Source organism: Conger conger, chromosome 14, assembly GCF_963514075.1.
Source record: "Conger conger chromosome 14, fConCon1.1, whole genome shotgun sequence".
Lineage (NCBI taxonomy): Eukaryota > Metazoa > Chordata > Actinopteri > Anguilliformes > Congridae > Conger > Conger conger.
In genome coordinates, this window is record NC_083773.1 from 14,487,071 (window position 1) to 14,506,934 (window position 19,864).

Genomic DNA, 19,864 nt, shown 5'->3' on the forward strand with positions numbered 1-19,864 from the left:
TGTTGCCGCGAGGCATCCAGCCTACAAATTTAATAAAAAGTAAATCAGGCAAAATTAAAAACTCAAATTAGGCTACTTGGCTACGCAATAAGGTTTCCATGTATTTACAGCACAGCGCACATTCAATGAATGAATGAAAGCGGCTGCCTTGGCTCGCAATAAACAGACGGGTGGAAATCCCGACACTCTACAACTACATAAAACTTAACAGTGAACCATCAAATACCCCCCAGATTTCAGTGCCCATCAGTCCCAACATTTAGCAATAGAATCAAACAGTCCAAAAGTAAATTAAATCCCAAACCAAAGCGAAAATCTTTTGATAGCCTGCTGCTCCAAACGAAACACGTCTCACAATAAAACGAAAAAAAAAAGATCCTTATTAACTTGCTGTTATCTACGCTAATTTGTTATTGTTCATGAAGGCGTGTCTGGCAAGTTGTTATTTTATGGATTCTGGACTTGCATGTGATTCATTGTGTTTGAGAATATTTGTAATAAACTAAGTCTGTTAAGACTGACACTATGACTTACCAAACGGTGTTTCCTGATTAGCCTACACTAATTGATTTCTGAACGGTTACAGGAAGTGTTGAACAGTGTTGGCCCACTTTAAGTGTAGCCTTTTACTTTATTTCTAAGAATAAAATTCTACAACAGAAGCCAATAAGAAATAAAGGCCTGCCTCGAATACAAGCCTGCCCCAAATAAAGGCCTGTGGTTTGTGCAGCCTAAGTAAATAAAAAACCCCGGACACAATTTGAGGATTTACGGTATACCCCTTTTCTCCTCTCGTCTCCTTCTCAAATTTAGGGGGTAGTGGAGGAGAATGCATTTTCTTAGTATTGGAACGCACCCCTGAGTGCTGAGACAGGAACCGGCCCACTGCGCAAGCGGAAGTTTCGCACATTTTGTGACTATGCGCGGTTTCGATTAAAACAAAGCTACAGGAACTGAAGTGAGCAACAATAGCCAGCTTGGGTTTGCTAAAATATTCAAACGAAAGTAGTGTTGCATAAAATATGACAAGCCGTTCTAAAATGTCAGTGTTAACGGAACCAGAGTTTCCACCACATCTTATGTGCCTTAAAGTAAGTGCAAGCTTTACCTAGTTTGGGTAACTAGCGTGAGCTAAATGCCGGTGCATGCTTGCAAATACTAGCTTTTCAACCAAGCAATACAGCCACTTGAAGTGATAGCAGGCTTATTTTTACTTTTACTAGCTAGCTAAGTTTGCTGTATTTAGCCTGCTAGCACATTTCGTAGCGTTTGGTAACTTCCAGCTAATTTAAAACAACTGTCCCCGTAGTTCACTGGTAACGGTGTAATATGAAATTGGTTAGCGAAAGTTAGCTGAGCTATTTGTAACGTTAAGTATAATAGTATTTTGCATTTATGTAACATTATATCTAACGTTAACTGTGTGACTGCAAAATGGCTAATCTTACTTACAAGATAACTCGACAACTTTGTTAATTGAATGAACAGATAGCTAGCTAAGTTAGCCAGTATGCGTAAAAATTGTCTAACTTAGCTAGCGTTATAAACCGCTGGTTTGCTACCTATCTAGTTGACGTTGCCAGCTTACTGTAGGACTATTCCTTCCTGTGTAGAACGTAGAAGCTCTACTACGATGTCCCATATGCTTTGACTACCTCAACATTTCTATGATGACTAAATGCTCTCATAACTGTAAGTAGATATTATTTCATTAAAATTCTTAATTTCCTTATGTTGCATAAACTTAATGAGTAATTGGAATTGCCCCTGTTCTAATAATTTCAATGCTTCGGAATCATTTGTATTTTTGTGTTTACAGTTTGTTCCTTATGCATAAGGAAGTTTCTCTCATGTAAGCTGCAGTGTCCAGTGTGTAATCTAGTAAGTACATTGTACATTTTTTTGCACGCCTTCTTTTATTTTGTGGCCTTTGTACGATGATAGACTTATGAAGCAGACTCAAAGCATACATTTAGATATTCTTTTGAGTTTATAGTATAATTATGCATTTTGTCTGTGCTAAGTCATATTCAAGGCCATGAAGCAGCACAGGATAAACAGAATAAATGTGAAGCTATATGCTAGAATGTTCCTTAATAGTCCTAATGACAGTTGATTTGTCTTGCATCAGTTTCTCTTGATTTTTTTTGTGTTAATATTTTATTTTTTGACATCTGTTATCCATTTGTTGTCAACCTTATTTCCAATATTTCTATTTTTTCGTTTGGTTTTCTCAAAGAGAATGTTTTAAATTAGAATTGCCTGTGAACCACGAGGGACAGCTTTTCTTTGACTGGGACAGCTATTTTACACTTTGTAATAGATTCATAATGGTGGAAGCTTCAGCTGGAACAACAGACATTGTGGCACACATCTCACTGGGGGCTTCTGTGTTATTTCAGCCAATGACAGAACTGGATCTCAGAAACAATAGGATCCTGGATGATCTGGTCATGAGCTTTCAGGAAGCAAGGTATAGTATGACGCAAACCTACATCCTGATTTTAGATCAAAGAAAAATATAACCACAACAAAAATATCTTGTATGTTTGAAAGGAATCCCAGGTGGTAGCTATCTGTGTCAAAATGTTAACACTGGAAAAATGTGGTTGAATGTGTTGGAAAATCAGGCATTCATACGGCTTTACTGTGTGTGTACTTACTGTAGGTTGTCTGGCTGAATGCTATGCTGTGCACATTCATTTAGCAGATTTTTCTGCTTGGTTAATCTAGTAAACATTTCAGTCTACCAATAGATATACATGGTAAAATGTCAATGACGAGGTAACCACTAAAGTAAACACTTTTTTAAAGCCATAAGATTAATTCAAGTTAGTGGGGTGGGATCAGTTACTATACAGGTTTATTTTATTAGGTGTGGTATAAATACAAGTAATTAATCCTTGTCTTTCTGAAGATTAATTTATGTTGACCCAATGGTTGTGTGTCACCATAAGCAAGGTTTGTCTGGTTGAAGGGAGAAAAAAAATACACTCACTGAGCTATCTGTTCCGAACAGCCAATCATGTGTCTGCAGTGCATAAAATCATGCAGATACGGGTCAGAAGCTTCAGTTAATGTTCACATAAACCATCAGAATGGGGGAAAAAATGTGATCTCTGTGATTTGGACCGTGGCATGACTGTTGGTTCCAGATGGTATGCTTTGAGTATTTCTGTAACTGCTGATCTCCTGGGATGTTCATGGACAGCAGTCTAGAATGAATGCAAAAAAAAAAAAAAAAAAAAAACCAGTGAGTGGTCAGGCTGATTCAAGTTGACAGAAAGGCTAAGGTAACTCACATAACCCTTCTGTACGGTTGTGGTGAGCACATCTCAGAATGCACAACACGTTGAACCTTGAGATTCATCAAACCGTGGCCTGGTTTGATGAATCTCGGTTTCTGCTGAGGCATACAGATGGTAGGGTCAGAATTTGGCGCCTTCAGCATGAATCCATGCACCCAACCAGCCTTGTGCCCACAGTCCAGGCTGTTGGCGGTGGTGTAATGGTGTGGGGAATGTTTTCTTGGCACACTTTGAGCCTGTTAATACTAATCAATCATCGCTTGAATGCCACAGCCTGTTTGAGTATATTTGTTGACCATGTGCATCCCTTCATAGCCACAATGTACCCATCCTCTATTACTTCCAGCATGATAATGCACCATGTCACAAAGCAAAAGAAGTCCGTAGTCTCAAACTGGTTTCATGAACATGACAAATGAGTTCAATGTTCTTCAGTGGCCTTCCCAGTCACCAGATCTGCTTCTAATAGAACACCTTTGGGATGTGGTAGAACGTGAGATTCACAGCATGAATGTGCCGCTGACAAATCTGCAGAAATTGCGTGATGCAATCACGCCAACATAGAACAGAATCTCAAAGGAATGTTTTCAAAGTCTCGTGAAATCCATGCCACAAAGAATTGAGGCTGTTTTCAGGGCAAAGTGAGGCCCCAGTATTAGTATTGTTCCTAATAAAGTGCTCAGTGAGTGTAGATGGTAAATTAAAAAATTGAGCCAGGTTTGTGCTCTTAAAACCTGTAACACTGGGAAAGGCTGGAGATGTTTTCTAAATACAGCACATCATTGTATGTGAAGATAATTTTTCCAGGGATTGGAACTACACTGGTCCTCCAGGAAGCTAAAACTAATGTTAAAGATTAAAAGTGAAGAGGATCATTATGTTTTTCAGGACAATGTTATTACCATTTTTGTTTGCCCTCTGGTGACCAAATGCTTGAACCCTTTTAAACTTAACCTCTCACACTTCTAAGATGTGGATTTCCTCGAGCAATAAAATTGGGATTTCAGCTTGGTGAAAATTAGTCTCCTCCTTATTTATCATTAAAGGTAAGGCTCGGAGGAAATTCTCAACCTTGAGAAATAATTGTTTTTACTTTGCCGAATTAATTTTGAATCGCTGGTGGTCTTGCCTACTATACTGATTGTATAGTTAAGCAGTATTCCTGGCCCAAGTCAATAACAGGCTAGAACATGTTACTCTTGTTAATGTTTTTTTAAACACAATATTTGTTCAGTTATTGCCCTGTGAGTCTTTTCCCGAATTTCAGGTAGTATTCTGGTCTGTGATTAAAATAATGAATTGTATACTTTGTGGCAGTTTGGATGGCTTGCTGCATTGTATCTGCTCAGGTTCAGTATTGTAGAGACAGGTTGCATTGTATCGTAGATGAAGGACATTCAGAGACTGGGCTAGGGCAGCTTTTGTTGCCTTCTGGTTTAATTTCCTGCACATTAGTTCTGATGATGCGCTGCTGTTGTCAGTGCAGCCAAAGGACACCCATACCATGTGAATATGTGACTGCGTGACCTGCAAATGCCGTCTTTTCCTGCTGAACTGGGCAGATAGCTACTAAGAATTTCTGCCCAGTGTGCAGTGCCTCCTGTCCTTTTCCCCTTTGTGTAGGACTGGAGACAGGGTATCCCTGATTCAAGGATTACAGATCTAATGCAATGTATATGTTAGCTTTCCCAACAATAAGTCATTTGGGTCATCTCCGGCTCTGAAAGGCTGGATGGTAAATCTACTAGGAAATTAGTCTGAGATGCCATGGGAGTTCAGATTGTCCAGGGCATTTAAATCACTCCTTCCAAGGAGAAGCCGGGCCAAAGCCAGGTCAGGGCCCATGTTTCTAAATCATCTCTGAGTGCTGATCAGGGGGCACTTTTGCTTTTTGTTTCTTAATGAGTAATGTTAAAGGGAAATGACACCCCTGTTGTTTATTTTAATTTTATTTTAGTCTTTTTCTAAAAAAAAAAAAAACTAAAAAAAAGTAGCTGTCCTGATTAAATTGAGCCCTCCGCCAAATCGGCAGAGATAAAGCCGGCAAAGATGAGTTATGGTCTTACGAACACGCCACAGATGACTGCGGCAGATCTGGTATAATTAAAGAGAAAACCAATTGGGGCAGTGATTGTTATTGTGTTCTATAATTATCATTGCTGTCTATAGTATATGCCAGCCATTGGTGTACATCATTATGGTGCATACTTCTGCCAGATTTCCCCCTGGCACAGATTGTTTTGACCAGACGCTAAGAGAGACTTACTGTAATCAGTTGATCTGTTAAATGAGCTTAATGTTCTTTCGCGGTGGAATTTCTCTTTAAGATATTATGGGAAGCCTGATAAAAGATCTGCACTGTTACTTTAGTATGTGACGGGGATGTTGTTGTACAAATACATATGAGATCTTGACGGATAGTGGGAATTGTAGTTTTGTTAACTGGGGCAGCAGAGAGCATGAAATTTGTTCTTCAAGAATGATACTGATCTGCAGCTGATTTTTCAGTGGCAGAGAGGATACAATGCTTTCTTTATCCTGTCAGCTTTTGTAATTCGTAAGAATAATAATTGATATAATGGCAGCAGGAAATGTAGTGAGCGAACAAATATCTCTAATAATGTGTTTTCCTTGTGCATTGGCACCAAAAATAACATTTGCACAAAGTTCCAGTGGTATGATTTATTAGGGACTTATGACAGGCTGGAAAAACATTTCTGTCATTCAAGTGATTAATCGCAGTTGGATTAATCACAGTGATGTAACTTTCAAGTGAATAAGGACACTGATGTCATTCTTAAGCCGATAAATAGTCATTTGGGAATTTCAAACCACCCCACCAAAAAAACTCAGCATGCCAGCGTTAGACCTCTGGAGGGCGTAATATACAATTTTGACATCCTGAGATTGGGGTGGCGAGATATTTTATCAGTTGTATTTTTCCCTTCATATCAGTCCGATCCTGAGAAAGCCAAGGAGCCGCTAAGTGAACTGGATGTGGACGGATCCCCAGATGCGATTCCTCTTGCTTAACTGTTCCTTGCAATGGCAGCATTAGCATTTACATAAAGCCCCTGAAGTTTGACAAGCAGACGTTTGAACTTGTGAACTGTACTGTACATAAAGGGGTGATTTGTTTCACGCTGTTTACTTTGATGAATATGAGGCCTGTTTTTTCGTTCATTTTGATCTGCTTATTTATACACGACTTCCGCTTCCAGCCATGAGATTGAAAACAAATGGACGTGTCCAGTATGTGTGCTGTGAATGGCCAGTTTCCTCTGCCCCCGAGATGAAAGGCTTTCTAATTGTGTCTGTTGAGTAATGTGCATGTTTATCCTTCGCTGTGTATGTTTAAGGGGGGCTGACTCTTGTCATCATATTCCCATTGTCCCTGAGGATCTGGCTGCTGGATAAGATAGTGGTGTGTGTGTGCTGGCACACTGCTTTTGAGCATTTCCTCCATAACCTGCATGGGAGGCTGATGAATGTCCGTCTCCTAAATGACTTTTCCACATTTCATATTGTCCACTCTTTCAAATTCATAGAGAATAAAACCTGACAGATAGTGTTGTAGATCGTAGAAACTGAGGCGCACCAAGAAAGGCACGGAGTTCGCTGCAATTTGACAGGTAGCTTAAATCTCATTTTCTTTTGCAATTAAAGAGTTTAATGTTTTTTTAAAAACTGATATGGCCTGTAGTATAACCAATTTTTTTAGAAAGAGTTTGTACCATCATCACCTGATCATTACTGGTCATGAACTAAAAATCCCTGAGCCAGGAAAAACCCTGGTGTGCATGCATGCGTTTTTCCTCAGAATTGTACACACAACACCCCATAATAACAACATGAAGTTTTTTGGAAATATTAGCAAATTTATTAAAAATAAAAAACAAAGAAATCGCATGTACATAAGTATTCACAGCCTTTGCCATGAAGCTCAAAATTGAGCTCAGGTGCATCCTGTTTCCACTGATCAACCTTGAGATGTTTCTACAGCTTAATTGGAGTCCACCTGTGGTAAATTCAGTTGATTGGACATGATTTGGAAAGGCACACACCTGTCTATATAAGGTCCCACAGTTGACAGTGCATGTCGGAGCACAAACCAAACATGAAGTCAAAGGAATTGTCTGTAGACCTCCGAGACAGGATTGTCTCGAGGCACAAATCTGGGGATGGGTACAGAAACATTCCTGCTGCTTTGAAGGTCCCAATGAGCACAGTGGCCTCCATCATCCGTAAATGGAAGAAGTTCGGAACCACCAGGACTCTTCCTAGAGCTGGCCGCCTGTCTAAACTGAGCAATCGGAGGAGAAGGGCCTTAGTCAGGGAGGTGACCAAGAACCCGATAGTCACTCTGTCAGAGCTCCACCGTTCCTCTGTGGAGAGAGGAGAACCTTCCAGAAGGACAACCATCTCTGGAGCAATCCACTAATCAGCCCTGTATGGTAGAGTGGCCAGACGGAAGCCACGGAAGCCACCAAAGGTGCATCAACAAAGTATTGAGCAAAGGCTGTGAATACTTATGTACATGTGATTTCTTAGTTTTTTATTTTTAATAAATTTGCAAAAATTTCAAAAAACGTCTTTCATGTTGTCAATTATGGGGTGTTGTGTGTAGAATTTTGAGGAAAAAAATGAATTTATTCCATTTTGGAATAAGGCTGTAACATAACAAAATGTGGGAAAAGTGAAGCGCTGTGAATACTTTCCGGATGCACTGTATTTATGGCAGGGATTGAGTGAGGCAGTTTACAGGGAAGTACATAAGTATTTGGATGGTGGTACAATGTCGGATTTTTTGGCTCTGTAGTCCAACACATTGGATTTTGAATTAAACAATGAATATGAGGTTAAAATGCTGACTGCCACATTTAATTTGAGGGTATGTATATCGATATCAGATGATCCATGAAGGAATTGCATCCATTTTCATACACTGCCCCCCCCCCCCCCCCCCGCCACCACCACCATTTTAGGGGACCAAAAGTAATAGGACAGTTTGCTTCTCCGCTGTATCTGATTAGACATGTCTAATCGCTAGACATGTCACAATCATTACCTTAGTGCAGGTATAAGAGAGCTTTCTGTATCAAGTCTTGATTCTAGGCTTTTGTTGGCCTTTGAAGTCTGTTATTGGCATTTTGTTAACATGAGGACCAAAATTGTAACAGTCAAAGAAGCCATTATGGGGCTGCGAAATAAGAAAAAAACTGTCAACAGTCAAAAAAATAGGCCAAACAATGTGTTTACCTGAATAATCTTTTTGGAACATCATTAAATCTGCTCACTAATTGCAAAGGGGCTGGTAGGTCAATGAAGATCTCAACAGTAAATGGCTGAAGAATTCTTACCATATTGAAGAAAAACTCCAAAACACCTGTCAGATCAGAAACACCCTTCAGCAGGCAGATGTGGATGTGTCAGTGACTACTGCTGAAGATTTTACAACCAGAAACACTACACTGCGGGATACACTGCAAGATGCAAAGAACTAGTCAGCTGCAAAAACAGGCATACCGGTTATTGCAGGTTACAGTTTACCTAAATGAGCCTGCAGAGTTCTGGAAAAAGGTATTCTGGGTAGGTGAGACCAATATGAACTTGAAACAGAGTGATGGCAAGAGGAATTAATTCAGAATGAATTGAGCACAGAAGCATTGCATCTGCTCAAGTTCAAATACCTCCTAATTCATTGGATGGTGTTTCATCCCACTGAAAGGCAATGATCCCAAACATACACAAGTGCTCTCTTTCTTCTGAATGATGTTCTAAACAGTTTGTTTCTATAATCCTCTTGCTTGGCTTATGTCTGTTTTTCCCCATATTTATCAACCTCATAATGGCTTCCTTGACTTTGGAAAAACTCTGGTTCTCATGTTGACAAATGCCAATAGCAGACACCAGGCAATCAAAATCCTAGAATCTGGACTACATACTGTAAGCTTTCTTTTACCTGCACTGAATAAATTATTGAATACACCTGACTAATCCGAAACAGCTAAGAAGCAAACTGTCCAATTACATTTGTTCCTCTAAAATGGGGGACCTATGTATTAAAAGGGATGTCATTCTAATGCTGATCAGATAGAGGTTAAAACCCTTAAATTAAAGGTGACACTCTGCGCATTAACCTCATATTCATAGTTTAATTTCAAATCCAATGTGCTGGAGTACAGAGCCAAAAGAACAGAAATTCACAGAAATATCACCGTCTAAATACTTTGCCTACCTCACTGTACAGTAGGTGTACTGGATTATACTTCCTTCCTTACTTAATACATATGGCTACTTCCTCAGTAGCATTTTGGCATTTTTGTGCAAGGTAAAAAAATAAAATAATAATAATAATAATTTGGGACAATTTACACCTTATGGCTTATGGGACACCTGTCCACACACTGTAACAGGATGAGCCACACAGTAGCCCAGCATCTCTTTTTGTTGAGTGCATGCATTTTATAAATTAGTGACCATGTGTGTGCATTTGCCCTAAAGTGCAGGCAAAACCAAAGCATTTTGTTATGGAAAGTACAACATAGCACACCTCATTAAGTCCATTTTATGCCTCAGTAATGGCTGTAGAGCTACCAGTCTTTATTTGTTTACTCTCGGTTTCTGTGGTGGGGAATATGGATAGCCTCCCTCTCTCCCTCTCTCCTTGATTGAACCAGAACTGTTTATTTGAGGCAGCTCTGATTGCAGTCAGCGTCTCGCTGAGCTCTCAGAAGGACCTCTGGTGTTATTCCAGTTCCAACAGTGCAAGGATTTGTAATTTAGAGGAAGTTACAAATCCGCACACACAGAAGAATGGTACTTGTAATATTGTTGTTGGGTATTTCAGGTTTGCCGTGCTCCAGTTGTTTTATGTTTCACTTTCTTTTTGCCTGTTTATTCTAGGCAGCAATTGCTACAGACAAACTTGTACCCTCCCACTGTTTCCCCGAAAGCCCTTCGCCCAAATGCCAAAAGGAAAGCATCGAATGCAAGTCGGCCAATGGTAGAGAGTACCATTATGAAACATTTTCTCCAAAAGGGGAATTCCCCTTCCTCATCCTTCTCCTCCTCTTCCTCATCACCGTCCCTTGCAAAAAGGACCAGACGACAGCCTCCATGTAACAATAAGACCTTGAGACCGAACCCTTTGGAGATGATTCGCGCTGTGAAAGTGGAGCTGGTGCAGTTACCTCCACAAATGGCAAGGACGCTGAAGGGAGAAAGGGTGAAGAGGACTGTGAAGCAGGAGAAAGTTGAGGTCCCTACTGAACACACCATGTCTGTTAAGGAGGAGATGGTTGAGGTCCCTGCACAACAGACTAGGACAGTGCCAGAGCCCGTGACTAGGACTGTAAAGGAGGAGAGAGTGGCGGTCCCTAAGCAGGTGACTAGGATTGTGAAAAAGGAAATGGTAGAGGAACCTGCAATGGAGTCATCACCCGGTGTGACCTGCAGTTCTGAGTCTCCTTCCACCTCCCAGAGTATGAAAGCTGTTGTGAAAGGTGACTTCTGTTTTTTCAGCTAGAAAAAAACCCAAAAACTAATATAGCTCACAATTAAGCTGGTTCTTCAGTTATTCTTGGAGTCCTTGCTATTAGTGCATGTTTGCACATTTATTATTTATCTCGGCTGCAGTCTATTTAAGAAGGTATCTGAGATTTTTAAAAAATAAAGACACTTAGTAGTATTGCAGTTTTGCTAGCTGCAGATAGCAGGCTGTTATTAACATAGAAACAATTTATAGACAACTATAGAATTTCCCTTATTGTATTTATTTATGTGTTTATTTTGAGGTGCAGATTTGAATATGTCCCAGTGGGATTGACTGGAAGTGTGTGTGTGTTTGTGTTGCAGTGGAGTGTCCGGTTTGCTTGGTAGGCATCCCAGAGCACCAGATAAACGGGCACCTGGACAACTGTCTGATCAGAGATGAGAAAAAGGAGAGCTTGCGGAGGTATGGCAGGAGTGTTTTTTTTTTCCTTTTTTACTCATCTTTGCAGGTATTTTAGGACTCACCGGTCAGATGCATCAAAAGAAAGGCTGTGCCTTGGTGACACTTGCTTCCCAGCTGTTTCCTGAGCAGTCCTACCCATAGATGTTTGAGAGTCCAAATACAGTTCCCAATGGGAATGAAGCTGTAGTCCGGACAATATTATTCTCTTTGTGCAAAGGCTTGAAAAGGCACAACTTCCTGAGCTGTGGCAAGAGTAAACATTCCTGGCCTTTTGGCAGAGGCCTGCGGCTCATTATGATACGGGAGAAATTGCTGCTACAATGTACAGATTTACAGAAATTGTCCTCCTCATAGTACTAGTCCAACTTAAAGCCTACAATTCGAGCACCTATTTTTGTCCAGTACCTTTTGTCTGTAGCCTGCTCATAGGTACTTTCTGTATTCTGAATGTAATGAAAGGGGAGAATGTTTAAACACAAGAAAGGGTTTCTAGAAGTTTCTCCCTCTATTGTCCATGGCTGGCAGGCCATTAAAGCAGAACTCATCAATTTCTCCAACTGCTAATAGGAAGCCTAGTAGTAATTTAGTGACACAAATTAAATAGACTATTTACAGCTCAACTGTATATGTCTTAGAAGAAAACCATTCTGCCTTGATCTGGTTTCAGCCAGTTGTGGACCCTGTCCCTGAAAGAACCTGCAGTTCTTGCCTATGATGAAGCAGTGACAGTGTACCATTTCACTCTGGGCTGATGTTGAGGACTAGTGGAACTGTAGGAGCAAGCCAGCTTTGCGCACCTTCATTTTTCAAGTGCAACTGAGCATTTCTCCCTGTGCAGAGACATCCAGCAATTCTGCTGGGATCATGATTGACAGTGTTTCAACTTCTGTAACTCAGTCTTGTGAGGATGATTGATGTGTTTTTTTGTATATGCGATTAAAGCTTTCCCTGAGGATTTCTTTTCTGAAAATGATTCACTACAAATTCCAGTCAGATGGGCAAATACAGGATTCATCCTAATTATTGTGCAACCAGCTTCTTATTTATCATGACGTGCATTCAATATTGGAGCCTTAGCTCAAAACTCTTTTACTGTGGCTTTGCATGTGTGTGGTCCTTGTGCGTAAGGAACTTACTGTAGTTGCTGGTCATAAGTTCTGATTTATAAAGGCGTCTTATTTCTAAATGAAACTGAGTTAATCTTGGAGAAATATGAAATCAAACTGAAGTGTTGTGCATATTCCAGTAAATAATGACTTCTGTGGTTCAGAGGACTTTTTTCCCCCTAGGGTTTCAGCCTTTAAAATTATGAGCCAGCCCACTGAAATCCCAGTCTTGAGTTGTGTAATAAGATAAGTTTGGCCCTTTTTTGACCACATCCTCTGTAAATGTTGCTGTGTGTGTGTGTGTGTGTGTGTGTGTGTGGGGGGGGGGGGGGTGGGGGTGGGGGGGGTTTAACTCTTCTGTGCAGGCACGACTGTTTATTGTCAGACTGTGTCCGTTTTATATCACACAAATTCAGGAATTCAGAACATAATTATCTTTTGGATTTATTTGTTCAATGTCTTTGCTGTTTATATAAGCTCTTATTAGTTCAAGTAAATTCTGCAATTAGAAAAATCAAGCATGTGCATTTGAGGACACAAGTCTTGCGCTGACCTTTGACATGAAGTGTCTTTTTGCAGTGCTTGTGGCTAGAGGCACACTTTTTGTCTTTTTCTGCTGCTGCCAGTATGAATGGACTGCTTTGTCTCTGTATAATGCTCCTGTTCATTTCAGCTGGCAGAGTTTTAACCTGTCTGATGCATAGAGGATGAATGCGCTCAGATTTTTCTCCTGCTGCTCATTTTATGGTATTGTGGAGTGGTTTGATTTGTGGACCTGGAAGGACAGAATGTGTCAGAATTAGTTCATGCTTTCTTTCCTGTCCCTCAGCCTCGTACAGCACTGTGCCTCGAGCAAAGAACACTGTTTGCAGATTGGGTTGGGAAAAAAAAACAACTTTGATTGTAATGTTGTTCTTTCTTTGCTTGACTTCTTTGATCTGTTAATCGTTGCAAATGCTCAAGGGAGGGTCAGCCTCAGAGAAGAAAAAAACAGCGTGTGCCTAATATAGGGTGCTGGGGAACATTGGTCTGCTGATTTCTGCCTGCTCTGTGGAAAATGTTGATCGTTTTTCATCCTGATTTTGAATTCAGCATGGTGGCAGACCAAAGAGAAACTGGCAAATTACGTGTCTTTACTGGTAGATCAGCGGAGGCGTGCATTCGTGCCTTACGCGCTTTATTGGGGGCGACCTTTAGCCCTGGCTGTTGAACGGTTGAGTCAGAAACGGTCCGTGTCTGTGCATACCGGCCCGGAGTTAAATAATCGGTTGTGCATCTTTATCGTTCCTGGGCTGAGCTTGATGGTTTCCTTCTCTGGTTCAGGCTGCTGACCTGTGTCTGAGCGCTGGATGTCTGGAGTAGCTTGGCTGTCTGCCCTGTGTAGTTAAGTGCATTGTTACGGGAAGGGGTGTGATGTTCGGAAGGAAACACTCCTGCAAGCCTCCTCTTGCTCCTTCCTTCTGGACAGTGTCTGCTCATATACTCAATTGAAATTATGAGTGACTAGAAATTAATACCAATTGTGACTTCTACTATTGTGATGAAGACTACTAACCATGACTTCTGTTCTTCTGTTATTTTTCTGCTCCTGTGTCTTGTTTTCAGCTCATATATAAGAGTAGCAATAAAGGCTTTAAGCCTTATGGTGGTAAGGATAATAATAATGAATAATATTCGTGATTCAGATTATTCTCAGACCGAATGTGAACAGCACATGTGAAAGTGAAGAGTAATGTCAACAGAAATGCAGTAAGATGTGAGGCAACAGTTGAAAGCATGTCAAATCCTCAAACTTCTCCTGTTCCCTTCCCTGTTCTTTTTTTTTTTTCCATTTTTATTTATTTTTATTTCAGCTCGACTAAAAAGAGGAAGCCACTTGCCAAGCTGGTGTACAATCTACTGACCATTCAGGATCTTAGGAAGAAACTGCGGGATCTCAGCCTACCCACCCAGGGTTCCCGAGACCAGCTGGTCAGGAGGCACCAGGAATATGTGCTCATGTACAATGCTGAATGCGACTCCTTCAGCCCCAAATCAGGTTTGAAGGCCCTTTATACTTGTGTTCAAAAACCAGGTTAGAGCGGTTCAACTATCTTTTTTTTCTTTTTAGGGATGTTGCATTTCTCTCGTCTAAAAGTACAAAAACTACTTTTGTGAAGTTTTCCAAGTTTTTTGTCAGATTTTATAACTTCTGAGAATCTAATATGAAATCATACTTGCCATGTAGTAGAGTACATGGTTTTCCTGATGGATTGTATTTTCATTGGTTTTATACACGGTTCATATTTTTGCGCTCCCAGTGAGCATCTGTCACATCAAGGATGGTTAGATGGACTGGAGCCAACCTGAGCAAAATACATTTTTAAGAGACTCCTGAGAAATATTCTATGAACTCCATCCATTTTTATCACAAAGATTGAAGGAGAAAGTATTCCAAGATTATTTGTGGAAACTTTAACGTCTTTAAAATATGGTCCTGTGATACTCGTATTATTCAAACTTTCCAGATTTCAGATATTCCAGATGGTTATTTGAGTCTTCATGTACCGCAAAATGGCCATAATGGTCATTTAAGGGTTGTAATGTAACCCTTTGAACAAATTATAGAAGTTGTGCGATGTCAAGAATGTCAGTGATTTGTAGCACACTATAGCCCTGCTCGATGTTCATGAAACATCATTCCCCATCACAAAACTTCCAATCCTTTTTAGGCCAGTTCACCCTAGCTCAGCCTCGTGTGATTTGCTGTTGAATTTATAAATGCAAATATTAGAATGGGCATACTGTTGGAATATGTTGAAGATTCCTCAAATACTGCAGCTGGATAGCAAAGTCTGAGGTATGAAATAAACATGCAGAATGTAATTTACTGTCTGGCGCAGTATAATATGAAGTTGAATAGTTATAACTGGTGCCAGCAACAAAGTGAACATTCATTTACAAGTGAACTTTGGTGCACTGATAAGGGTTTTTGCATTACTTGGTATTTAGTTTCGATCTTGGTACCAATGTTTTTAGCCCTCTGGAAACCGTTTTTGATATTTTTGAATTCACCAAATGGACAATAGATTGACCAATAAACTGTTCATAAGAATAGTGATTCGAAAATATTGAGCAGTTTGAATAATGAAACCAAAATATACACTCACTAAGCACTTTATTAAGAACACTGTACTAGTGCTCTCAAAGCAGATATCTGTGGCATGGATTCCACAAGATGTTGAAAACATTCCTTTGAAATTCCTTTGAAGAGCACTGAAGAACTTGAAACCAGTTTGCGACTTTTTTTGCTTTGTGACATGGTGCATTATCATGATGGAAGTAGCCATTAGAGGATGGGCCATGAAGGGATGCACATGGTCAACAACAATACTCAAATAGCCTGTGGCGATGATTGACTGGTATTAATGGGCCCAAAATGTGCCCAAAATGTGCCAAGAAATCATTCCCCACACCATTACACCACCACCAGAAGCCTGGACTGTTTACACAAGGCAGGTTGGGTCCATGGATACATGGACATATGATTCATCAGACAACGCTATGTTTTTCCAGTCTTCAACTGTCCTGTTTTGGTGAGCCTGTGCCCACTGCAGCCTCAGCTTTCTGTTCTTGGCTGACATAAGTGGAACCCGATGTGGTCTTCTGCTGTTGTAGCCCGTCTGCATTAGGGTTCAACGTGTTGTGCATTCTGAGATACTAGTTGTACAGAATGGTTATGTGCCTTACCATGGCCTTTCTATCAGCTCAAATCAGTCTGCCCATTCTCCGTTGACCAACAATCATGCCATGGTCAAAATCACTGAGATCTAATTTCTTCCCATTCTGATGGTTGACGTGAATATTAACTGAAGCTCCTGACCTGTATCTGCATGATTTTATGCATTGTACTCCTGCCACATGTTTGGCTGATAATCACATGAATACTGTTCCTAATAAAGTGCTCAGTGAGTGTATATTTCTATCTTGTATAAATTACAGTAGGAGTGTCCTCTAACTGGAGTGCATACTTGCCTCAGTCCTTGAAATATGCCATATGAAGGCTCCAAGGGTCTTTACATACTGATTTGTGCTGTACAAACTAAAGATTGTAACTAACAAATGCATACATGTATGATACTAATTAAAGGTAGGTCACTGCTATTTCTGCTTTTACTGAAAATGATCCTAAGTACACAGCTGCTCTGGATTTGCAAGTAGACTCTCCTGCTGTCAGTTGTGTATATGCCAGCTGCCGTTTGAGAAATATTACTCCTCTGCAATAAGCCCTCCAGACTTGTGCAAAGGTTCTTCATGGGTTTTTCAAGGGTTCTCATAAAGTATATGTATGAATGTATGACTAATTCATATACGTATGAATGAAATCACTATCTTATTTTCAAGTGGCGTTTTTGCAAACATATTCCTTTAAAATGTGTTTCTCAGTGACTTTTAAAGCATGGAAACCTGTCTCTAAAGTAGAAGCTCATCAGTGTCATTGATGGTACTGTTTGGTTTTTGGAACAAATATCAACAAACCAAAAGTCATGTATTTTGCTCTGGGTTATTCCATCTAGCACTTCCTGGTGGTTTGCAAGGGCTGTCACAGTTTTAAAAGATCTGTGCTGATACACCTTGATGGAGAGCCGGTTGATGCTAACATTAGGACTGATCAGTTTAATTTCCTGTTTTTTGAGGCTTCTGTCAAATGCAAACATTTCACCTAAAACATTTTTTGTGACTAATATTAATTTGACAGCCTGCTCTTTTGGTATGTATTCTGTACACTTGACTGCTTTAAGTAGTATTCACCTAAATTGCTCTATAGTTGGACATACCTTTTGCTGAAATGTATGCCTTTGGGTAAAATGTATAGGTGTTTTTATGTTTTTGTTTTTTTGATGAAATGAAAGGAAAATCGAGCCTTTTGTTCTGTGGGCCCAAGGTTCTGTCATTATGATTTTTTTCTATAGTTCTGTATATCTTATGTAGTGTGATCTAATTTTCCTGGATTTTAATGAAACTTGGCATAATTGCATCACTCACTGGACCTCAAGCAGAACCCGATCACATTTTCTTGGGTACAGGGTCAAAGGTCAAAGGTTTGATTCACTTCAAGTTACTCTTCATTTTCATGAAACTTTGCAGAAGTATTCCTCTCACTGTTTCGCAGAACCCAATTTATCATCAAGGTCCAATTTCACATGTGAAGGTCAGTGCAGACTCTTTTCAGAAGCTAGTTGTGTTATTATTTGTGCTTGTATTTCGACGGGATCGAAGACCTCCATTTGCTAGATAACAGTTGTGCAGGAATGGTTTCAGGTAGCATTCCCCAGGAACTGGAATCAATCAGAGCTCCAATCAGGTCACATTACTTTGAAATGCTTTGAAAGGGTCCCAGGAACTCCTTCAGAGTTTTCACCCAATTATTTTCAGAAGTAACTCCCTTCCTTGCGTTACTGGAAATTGTCAAAAAAGCCAAAAAAAAAAAAAAAAAAAGATGGAAATGCAATTTTTCACAATTTTCTTCTTGGAATAAGTTTACCAATCGTAGGAATAATACTTTTAAATGGAAAAACATTTAGCAGTTTTCTTGACAGAAGACGATAATACATTATATTTGCGGGAAAATTTTCCTCGAGCTCTAGATCATTGCGAAGTTGGAGGGAGAAGGCTGTCAGTGGCCTGCTCCAGCCACGCTTCCTCCAGCTGGCTGGGCCAGTGCTCCACACTCCTGGATGCTCGGCCGTATGACACAACTGTTAATGCCCAGAGAATACCCAGTGCCACAGAAAAGAGGCTGACTGCCATTTGGATTTTCCTTTCTGTGTATTTTTTGACATTGTGTGCTGCCCTCTTGCCCCCCCATAAGCCACAGCAGCCAAAGAGCCTTGGGAGAGAGGTGCCAGGTGTTGGGTTTCGAGTCCAAATCAGCTGCATTTCCTTGAATGGCCTCATGCACTTCCTCGTGCTTCTGATATCTCCTCAGAAAGCCACATAACTTTATTCCCCTCAAGGGGCTGTTAATCCCGGGAGATGAGGAACAGCATCAGTCGTTTTGATATGAACTGTGTAAAATTTCCCTCTCAGAAGGAATATCTTGAGTGGCTTGTTTTTCCTCCATCTCTCTTTCATGCATCTCAAAATCGGAGGGAAATCAATATGCAGTGTGGGACATGACGTGGCTTGTCAAGCAGTGTTCGTTAACAAAAAAAAACAAAACATAACATGACTTTTGAGGCCCCTATCAGTAAGGCTGAAACAATATTGCCATGAAAAACACTTCATCAGGACTGTGGAAAGGAATTACAATTTTCTGGATTGGTAGAGCTTGAATGGTCCACTGGATTTTGTTTGCATTTCTACTGAATATTTGTCTTCTAAGTGGATACTGACTGTGTTACTACCGTTCACAGTGTTTACAGGTGTACCCAATCTTTATAATGAGTTTGCATATTTGGTCATTTAAGTATTTACCCAGCAGCAAATGAGGTATATTGATTTGGTGCCAGTGCTACTGGGAGTTTCTTTTGTGGAATTCAAACCCAGCTCCACAGCCAGAGCCCAGTGCTGACAGGAGTGCTCTAAACTGAGATTACTGCTTAAGATTGGTAGTTAAGAGTCGAATCTATGGAAGTCCTTAAACCCCTGTTGCCTATGATTGGTTTATGTAGGGAGAGCAAACTATATTTGACTACATAACCTGAGGATTTAAAAAATGAAATCCTACACTGTTCTATACTGCAGAGATTTCCAACTTTGATTGGAAGGCAGTTACATTGCAGTGCCTAAAACAAAATGGATGGATAAAGGCATACTGGCAGCTGGCCTCTGTTTGTCTTCAAAATAAGTAATTATTGTTCACTCTCTGGCACAACAATCTATAAATGCTTTCTATTTTGGTCTTGCTATTATTGATGAAATGTTCTTTGTGTGAAAGTTAGAATTACTGCTTTTTTTCTTTTTTTCCCTTTCTTCCTAACCTTTCTGGTGTATTTACAACCTCTGTTGCTGCAGAACAGTGGCTAATTGCTTCCCCCGTAGGTATCAAGGATATACTGTTCTGTCAGCCAGGCAGTAGCACAGTGTGGAATTTGCTGAGATGGTTTAGCCCGGCTGTGGCATACACAGTTCTTGAAAATGACAGTTTATAGGTTTATTAAATTAAATGAGTCAAAGGTAAAAAAAAATTTGATGCATCTTTGTGCTTCTTTTTCTGTCACATTGTATATTACTTGATAGTTACCACTAATTATTAGATGAATGTATCCAGATATAACCAAGGATCTCAATGGGAAATTCTCCATTTCAGCAAGCAAACAATTATTGCTACATTCTGGGTTTGCTTAATTCATAGATTATTCCCGCATTTTCATCCTCATTGCATCTTCTTTAAAAAGTTAAGTCCCAATATTCAGACTTGGGTGGTCATTTTTGTAAATGTAAGTGTAGTTTGTCTTGTGAATGTTTGAAGGAACAATAATATTACTTGTCTGTCTAAAGACAAGTCTTGA

At 40.1% G+C, this 19,864-nt stretch overlaps 1 protein-coding gene across 2 annotated transcripts in view; it reads left to right on the plus strand.

Annotated features, from left to right (window-relative positions):
• The first annotated feature begins 888 nt into the window (after positions 1–888).
• The window catches only part of rad18 (RAD18 E3 ubiquitin protein ligase), a 46,077-nt gene continuing 27,101 nt past the window's right edge, over positions 889–19,864 (plus strand). For both annotated transcript variants that reach the window (XM_061220543.1, XM_061220544.1), the window contains exons 1-7: positions 889–1,091; positions 1,614–1,692; positions 1,820–1,881; positions 2,403–2,473; positions 10,215–10,813; positions 11,166–11,265; positions 14,225–14,409. In XM_061220543.1, coding sequence (XP_061076527.1) covers positions 1,023–1,091; positions 1,614–1,692; positions 1,820–1,881; positions 2,403–2,473; positions 10,215–10,813; positions 11,166–11,265; positions 14,225–14,409 — 1,165 coding nt within the window. In that variant the 5' untranslated portion in view covers positions 889–1,022. The remainder of the gene's footprint in view (positions 1,092–1,613; positions 1,693–1,819; positions 1,882–2,402; positions 2,474–10,214; positions 10,814–11,165; positions 11,266–14,224; positions 14,410–19,864) is intronic.